The sequence below is a fragment of the Porites lutea genome, chromosome 4, assembly GCF_958299795.1.
Source record: "Porites lutea chromosome 4, jaPorLute2.1, whole genome shotgun sequence".
Taxonomy (NCBI): Eukaryota; Metazoa; Cnidaria; class Anthozoa; order Scleractinia; family Poritidae; genus Porites; species Porites lutea.
In genome coordinates, this window is record NC_133204.1 from 21951251 (window position 1) to 21959821 (window position 8571).

The 8571-nt window shown below is 37.3% G+C and overlaps 1 protein-coding gene across 1 annotated transcript; it reads right to left on the reverse strand.

The window, feature by feature from the left end:
- Positions 1 to 240: 240 nt before the first annotated feature.
- Positions 241 to 1962, reverse strand: LOC140932896 (uncharacterized). Its single transcript, XM_073382395.1, has 2 exons — positions 1462 to 1962; positions 241 to 820 (listed from the first exon to the last, which is right to left on the reverse strand). The coding sequence occupies exons 1-2, from the start codon at positions 1552 to 1554 to the stop codon at positions 407 to 409; spliced, it is 507 nt and encodes a 168-aa protein (XP_073238496.1). The 5' UTR covers positions 1555 to 1962; the 3' UTR covers positions 241 to 406.
- Between the last annotated feature and the right edge of the window lie 6609 nt (positions 1963 to 8571).

The following is an 8571-nucleotide window of genomic DNA, read 5'->3' on the forward strand; positions in this document are numbered from 1 at the left end:
TCAACATCAATTATAGTTGTCTCACCAGCATTCACCATCAGCAACTGTCTCGGCTCCCGTATGCTCTTAAAGGTTTTAACGCACTGATCTTGATTGGAGATTAACTTACTCTTCAGTCTTGTGACTTTGCCCCTTAACTGAGTCACCTCACTCCTCAGGGTTTTGCATGTTGTGCAATTCCCAGCATGTCCAGTTAGAGGATCCTACAAAAAACAAACTTTGAACATTAATACAGGCTGTAATAACAAGACTTTAGAATTTTTGTGTTTTAGTATTGTTGTAAAATAACTGCACATGTAGTTTTCCATTGTTATGATAATACAAAGATGCAAATAAACATTAATTAGAGTTATGCGCCTACCATAGAAACCTGTTCAAGTTCAGGAATCGTTAATGATTCATCAATCTACATAACTTCAGCCATATCCTGCACTTTGTGGATTCCCTGAGCCTCCAGGATCTGCATGGTCTCAGTAACCTCATCAGTGCCTGAAATCCCTTGGCTCTCGAGAGCTGTCTTATCACCAGGAGTACCTAGGACCTCTAAAGCCATCTCAGCATCAACACTTATCTCACCCGTCTCAGTCTCAGGGATGCAGCCCTCCTTTTCAGGATTTACCTCCAGCAAAGAACCCTGACTTGTATTCAGAACACCCTCGACTTCTGGAGACTCCTCAGGGTTGAGATTGGGAGCCCCCACAGTGTCAGCACTCTCCTCAGGTGCAGAACTTCCTTTCAAAGAGATCACCTCTTCTTCAGGATTGTCTTCTTCCTCTGTATCCTCATTAGTAGTTTGACTAGCCAGAATTTCATTTACTAGCTAAAAATGAAAATAGGTACGACCATTTTTTATATCTCCCCTTCAAAACAAGATTAAATTGGAGCTTTATGTCGATGTTTTCAAAACCAGAAATGGAAGCAAGGTTTAACCACATCTTTGCCTTAAAACGTATGCATCATTTGCAGACAGTGAAAATAGAATTAAAATACAAACGGAAAAAAACCCCGCAAACAGTAACTGAACTTATAGAATGTAGAAATCAGACTAAGTCCATTTTTGGTCGTTTTAAAAGACTTCGCGCGTAACTCTTAATTTGCTGTAAGATTTCTTGGAGGGAAGTTTGGAGTACTGTCAAATCTCAAAGTAACAGCCAAATAATCTCTCAAAATAGAGAGCCGGATTAGCTTCACTTTTTCTAATTTTTACGCTTGAGTTGAAAGGTCTGGGAATTGGGGAATTGACTTCACGTCCACTCAGCGCAAATGCCCGTTTTACTATAACTATGAGAAGAAAGCAGAAAAGTATGAAAACACATGCAACAATATGGGAAGTCCAAATAGTCAGAGCATTCATTACACGAATATTGAACAACGATGCCAGAAAAAATCATGTCACAGGTAAATGGGGAAATAAATATAATGTTGATAAGCACAGCGCGAAGACATTTTAATTTCACTCACCGATCGTCGACTCCGCTTTGATAGTGTTTGAGAGGATTTTTTCCAAATGGTTGGAAACGTCCCCTTCTTCAAATTCCTTTTCATGTCTTTCATCGGAAAAGCAATCGTAAAACAATCCCTTGTAAAATGCTCCGATCACACAGCAAATTTTCCCACTGGGTTGAAATCCTTCCGATGAATGGACACGAACCTTTTCCACTTTGATCTAACGCTGCCCGAATCAGGAGAATTATGAATAGAAATCCCCAATTCATCGTTCTTTACGTTTCCACAGTCCTGAACAACACAACGTCTATCAGGCATACTTTCGCTTTAAGTCAAAAAAGCGAAGAAAGAACCTCCAAAAGCTTCCAAAAATATCTCGTCCTGCATGCGAAATTAGCCACGTTTGTTTGCCTTGTTTTGCCGCGTTGATGTTTCTACGTCACATCTCGCCCCAACTCCTTCAAATACTACTCCCGGTCATTTTTTGAATCGAGTAATGGCGGCAACACATTTACGAAAATTACATACCGTGCAAATAAACACACTTCCAGATCATATTTGGACTCCAAACTTGGCACGGTAAGTCACTTTTACATACACTTTCGAAATATGTAATCAAAAACAAATTCCCAAATTTGATCGTAGTAGCACTTTAAGTGTCATTGTCTGAGAAAGTGTTCCAGGGGCCAAAAGTTGTGGTAAACCGATTTGGCTGAAACTTGGCTCAGAAGTTGGGTGTGATGAGATATTTCAAAAGCCACTTTGGCTCACTCCTCTGACTTTTAGTTTTGGAGTTACAGGGGGGGTCTCATTTTTTGCCCTTTGAGCACCAGCCTTCCAGGGGGCATTTTGAAAGTGTGATAAGACCCCATTGGTAAATTGTGCTGCCAAATGAATTTGACCATGAACTCTACTATAATAGAGCTTTCAGTTCATGCATGTAACTTTGTCCTCAAGGTATTGCACAGAGAGGAGCCTGGGGCTAGAGTTTGGCCAAAATTGATGTTAAAATTACAACTCAAAATAGCCATTTTTCAAAATTTCACTATATTCACCTGCCTTCTTGCATAACTTCCAAACCTATACCACTGTTTACTTTAGTCACCCAGTTATGAAAATCAATTGAGAAAAATTTGGCTTATTATGGTTTATTGAATTTTTGGAACAAACACTTCATGCCCCTCTAAGGCGATGCAAAATGGAATTTTGAGCCTAATTCAGGCCATAAACAAACCAAATTGTTAACAAGAAGCCCTTATTCTGTATTTGGTAAGTAAAAATGAATTGCCAAAGCCAAATCAGTTTCGTTGTTTAGAAATACATCGATTCTTACCTTAAAATTGATCTAAAACGGGCCTCTGATTAGCGCAACAAACACATCATTTAGCAAAACAAAGGTGATTTTATTCTTTGAAAACCTAGTAACCACCATAGAACACAAATGATGATGTTCTGATGTACATATAAAAATCTTTTTACAAGATGCTTAAATTTTTCTTTGATTTTTAGTCAGTTTCGCGTCATATTTCCAAGCATTACTCCAAGCACGGAGAGTCTCCATATTTTGTCAGGCCCATTTTTTTATATTTTTACCAGATAAATTTAGCTTATCAAAAGGTTCGTTAACATATTATCTTCGTCTGACCTTGTAATAGCGTGAATAGTTGTTTTAAATACCCATCAGCAAAAGATACGAAGATTACACAGACATATACGAGCTTCAGTGAGCAGTATCGTGGTGAACTGTGATTTTCCGAGTCCTTAAGAGCTGAAAAAATGAAACCATCCATCCACGGTTAGGAGAGCTGGATAACAAAAAGCTTGTTTTGCTTTTGTAAAGAAAATAACCCAAACAAAGCCTTGCATTGAGATGATGCACTTGTTATTACATCAAGTTAGCTGGCCCGCCATTTTGGACTTGAAGAGTGTGGGGACTGGAGTGAGTTCCCGTCCAATCGTTCTCCCGTTTCGTGGGATTTTTTTCTGTTTTTCATCAGGTGTGTTCGAAATTCTAGAAAGCGATCTGTTTCAGGATAATTTTTCGATGGCACTTTATTCCTTTGGAGGGGTAAATGACCAGTGCAGTGTCACGTCATGGGCTGTGCAAGAAACAGGAATGCTTCCTTTGTTGTCTTGCGATAGTGACATGACTGCATGGTTAAAGCACAAGTAGAAAGGTTCAGGTGTGTCAGGGAAAGAAGGGGAAGAACTGGTGATGCCAAATCTACAGGTGATTCAAAATATCAGTTAGGGATCATATACGCACACAAATGGCATTTAATCGTGATCTAGGGAACTCTTCTGACTGAAGAGAGATTTAGAGACGACGATATGTAATTTATGATATTGTCGTCTCAAATTGTTTGGTTATGGTTGATTGATTCCCATGTTAATATCCTGGGTTCTTAGGAAGAGCACTAAACATTCATCAAATTTGTCCAAAAAAAAAACAAGTACGATAAGAATAACTTGACGGCTGTTTTTTGTCTGCTCGAGCTGCTTGTTTACATTAAGCTTGTCACGTGCACACGCTTATCTTGTAATGCACAATTCAGTTACCAGTTTCCATTATTACCCTTTTCATCAAAGATCTTTGCAAACATGCTGCATCTAAGTTTTTCGACGAAATTGACATTTTCAGGGAGAAAATGTCACTAAAACGTCGTCGCAAAATCGACTGAATTAGTTGATATTATTGGATTTGCTTGGAATAATGCATAGGCAATGAACACACATGTCGTACTTGAATGGGAACTGACTCTGAATCGTTCTGGAAGAGCACGGAAGATTTGTGTATATTTGTAGAAAAAATTGTTTCATTATTTAATTGAAAAATTATTTAAAATAATGTTAACTATTCAATTAAAAGAATAATGAAAAAATATACCTAAATAAGAGTGTTATCTGCTAAGACTCTCTAAAATTCCCTAAACAACTCATAAAGTTTTTATTCTTTTTGATAGCGAGGGCCTTTTTTGGTGAATAACCGCTAATTAGTTGTAGTGTAGATGACTCCGATGAAAAACTGCTGATTTGTTGTGCTCAGTGAACAGTACTCTAGACACTATTGTAGCATGTGGGTGGACTGAGCACTCTCTTGGTTGGTAGGAATACAGAAAAATAAAAACGTTTTTTCAACGTTTCTGCCTGTGAAATGTTGCTAGTCAGTATTCTCCTATATATACTGCTATTTAAGTTCTAGTATTGTCAATTTTTTTCTAATATTCTTGAGATTTTCTAAAATTCGTTTTCGTGTCCGAAAAATTCCCAAAACAATTCCTGCGGAATTATGTAGCTAAGCCTGTTTTAAGTTGACTTGTCTTCGACGAAACAGGCAAATAAAGGAGACCGGTGGAGTTTCAATGCATGCTGGCGCGAATTGTGCATTGCGAAACTGAGCCTTGCTTGATAAGCGTGCCCACGTGACAAGCTGAATGTAAACAAACAGCTCGAGCAGACAAAAAACAGCCTTCAAGTTATTTCTATTATTGTTATTTTTTTTTTATATAAAGATATTGCTGCAATGAGTTTGTTAAATGTTTAGTGCTCTTCGTAAGGACCCAGGAAATTAACATGGGAATCAATCAACCATGTGAACAAACAATTTGAGACGACAACATCGTAAATTATATATCATTGTCTTTCTTCAAGCAAAAGAGTCCAGTAAACTGCGATAAAAATCATTTGTGCGCGTGTATGATCCCTAACTGATATTTTGAATCACCTGTAGATTTGGCATCACCAGTTCTTCCTCTTTTTCCCCGGACACACCTGAACCTTTCTACTTGTGCTTTAACCATGCAGTCATGTCACTATCGCAAGACAACAAAGGAAGCATTCCTGTTTCTTGCACAGCCCATGACGTGACACTGCACTGGTCATTTACCCCTCCAAAGAAATAAAGTGCCATCGAAAAATTATCCTGAAACAGATCGCTTTCTAGAATTTCGAACACACCTGACGAAAAACAGAAAAAAAATTCCGCCAAACGGGAGAAGGATTGGACAGGAACTCGGTCCAGTCCCCCCACTCTTTAAGTCCAAAATGGTGGGCCAGCTAACTTGATGTAATAACAAGTGCATCATCTCAATGCAAGGCTTTGTTTGGGTTTTTTCTTTATAAAAGCAAAACAAGCTTTTTGTTATCCAGCTCTCCTAACCGTAGATGGATGGTTTCATTTTTTCAGCTCTAAAGGACTAGGAAAATCACAGTTCATCTCCATACGGCTCACTGAAGCTCCTATATGTCTGTGTAATCTACGTATGTATGGTCAAGCTCCTTTGCTGATGGGTATTTAAAACAACTATTCAGGCTATTACAAGGTCAGACGAAGATTATATGTTAACGAACCTTTTGATAAGCTAAATTTATCTGGTAAAAATATTAAAAAATGGGCCTGACAAAATATGGAGACTTTCCATGCTTGGAGTAATGCTTGGAAATATGACGCGAAACTGACTAGAAATCAAAGAAAAATTTAAGCATCTTGTAAAAAGATTTTTATATGTACATCAGAACATCATCATTTGTGTTCTATGGTGGTAACTAGGTTTTCAAAGAATAAAATCACCTTTGTTTTGCTAAATGATGTGTTTGTTGCGCTAATCAGAGGCCCGTTTTAGATCAATTTTAAGGTAAGAATCGGTGTATTTCTAAACAACGAAACTGATTTGGCTTTGACAATTCATTTTCACTTACCAAATACAGAATAAGGGCTTCTTGTTAACAATTTGATTTGTTTATGGCCTGAATTAGGCTCAAAATTCCATTTTGCATCGCCTTAGAGGGGCATAAAGTGTTTGTTCCAAAAATTCAATAAACCATAATAAGCCAAATTTTTCTCAATTGATTTTCATAACTGGGTGACTAAAGTAAACAGTGGTATAGGTTTGGAAGTTATGCACGAAGGCAGGTGAATATAGTGAAATTTTGAAAAATGGCTATCTTGGGTTGTAATTTTAACATCAATTTTGGCCAAACTCTAGCCCCAGGCTCCTCTCTGTGCAATACCTTGAGGAAAAAGTTACATGCATGAACTGAAAGCTCTATTATAGCAGAGTTCATGGTCAAATTCATTTGGCAGCACAATTTACCAGTGGGGTCTGATCACACTTTCAAAATGCCCTCTAGAAGGCTGGATTTTTGGTGCTCAAAGGGCAAAAAATGAGACCCCCCCTGTAACTTCAAAACTAAAACTCAGAAAAGTGAACCAAAGTGGCTTTTGAAATATCTCATTATACCCAACTTCTGTGCCAAGTTTCAGCCAAATCGGTTGACCACAACTTTTGGCCCCTGGAACACTTTCTCAGACAATGACACTTAAGGTATAAACACCCATACAAAATGTACTCCTTTCTTAAAGCTTCGAGATTAAATGGGAGTTTCTTGCAACTGTTCCCTGTATTCCAAATGACTTTCTCCTGCTCTCCTCATGTTATCCGCTATCCTCCGTGTTATCGGTGCCACCGAGAAAAAAATGTCCCCTTGGAATAAATAGCTGCTTTAATAATGATAATAATAACAATAATAATAATAATAATAATAATAATAACAATAATTTTTTTAAAAATATAATAATTTTATTGAATTTTAGAAAAAATATGTACCTAATTTACAGAAATATTTGAAGTAAAAATTAAGAGCGAATGTCTGTAAATATCGAGCAACCGGCGGCCACGGTCAAAAATTAAATTTCGCTCATATCTTGTCCATACATACTTATTAGTAAGTCATCATCATCATCATCAATCATCATCAATCTTTATTTATACACGAAATCGTATCATTTTACATGGTCTTCCTAGGAATCGTGTTTAAAACTAGACTAAAATACTAAGACTAAAAGACTAAGGAACTATTGACTATAATGTTAAAAATAAAAAAACTTACATTATGGATAATAAGAGTTACAATGGGTCATGGTGTATTAGAAAAATCTTTCCCATGAATTGAAGTTTTAAAAACATTTAAACTAGGCAGTTTTCTAATCTCTGAGGGAATCTTGTTCCACAGAACAGATCCTCTGTAGTGTAGGCTCCTTTTTGCAGACTCAGTTTTGGGTCTGGGGACATAATAATTTAACTCAGAATTTCTAAGATTGTGTGAATGTACATTTGAGGTGTTGGTAAAGATCCGCCTCAGATACGATGGGGAAAGATTATTATGGATTTTATACATTGTCACAGCCAACTGTTTAAGTCTTGCATATTCTAGCCTTTCCCAGCCAAGCTCATCCAACAAAACACTTGAGCGAACGTCATAGTTAGAAAAGGTGAGAATTCTAGCAGCCCTATTCTGCAGCTTTTGAAGTTTGTCTGCTAGTCCCTTATTGATATTACCCCAAACGGCACCACAGTAATTAAAATAAGGCATTACCAGTGCATTTTACATTTTCACTCTAGTATCAAATGGTATAAAATGACTTACACGCCTTAAGATAGCAATACCAGCGGATATTTTCTTTGAAATGGTATGAATGTGTGGGCGCCAGTTCAAAGATTCATCAATTTGAACTCCAAGGGATTTATGTTTAATTACCCTTTCTAAGGGTGTATTATTGATTTCGACTGTGAAGTCACTGTTTATTTGGGATAACTTAAATTGGCTCCCTATAAGCATGTATTTAGTCTTCTTAACATTTAAAGTTAATTTGTTTGCTGACAGCCATGACTGGATTAAATTCATATCATAATTCATTTTATGTTCAAGGACACATGGGTCTTCTGCAGATGTGGTAAGGGTAGTATCATCTGCATACATTCTGGGTTTTGAAAACAAATTACATGAAGGGAGATCATTAATATAAATAGTGAATAAGAGAGGGCCTAAAATAGACCCCTGTGGAATACCACATGTTATATTACAGAAATCAGATTGAACTCCATCAATGAACGTTTGTTGCTTTCGGTCAGATAGATAGGACTGGAACCAGTTAAGGGATTGAGAACTGACCCCATAGAGTTTAAGCTTTCCCAGAAGGATAGCATGATCCATGGTATCAAAAGCTTTTTTCAAGTCCAGGAATATCACACCATTTAAGAGACTGTCGTCAATATTCCATAGCCATTCATTCGTAGCCTCAAGTAAAGCTGTTTCAGTGGAAAACATAGGTCTGAAGCCAGATTG

What these genes read in the sequence shown, in the direction of transcription:
- LOC140932896 (XM_073382395.1), bottom strand. Translation starts at nt 1,554, where the DNA reads ATGAAAGACATGAAAAGGAATTTGAAGAAGGGGACGTTTCCAACCATT. An exon ending in CAAAGCGGAGTCGACGATCG is followed by an intron (nt 821 to 1,461) that starts GTGAGTGAAATT and finishes TTTCATTTTTAG; the next exon opens with CTAGTAAATGAAATTCTGGC.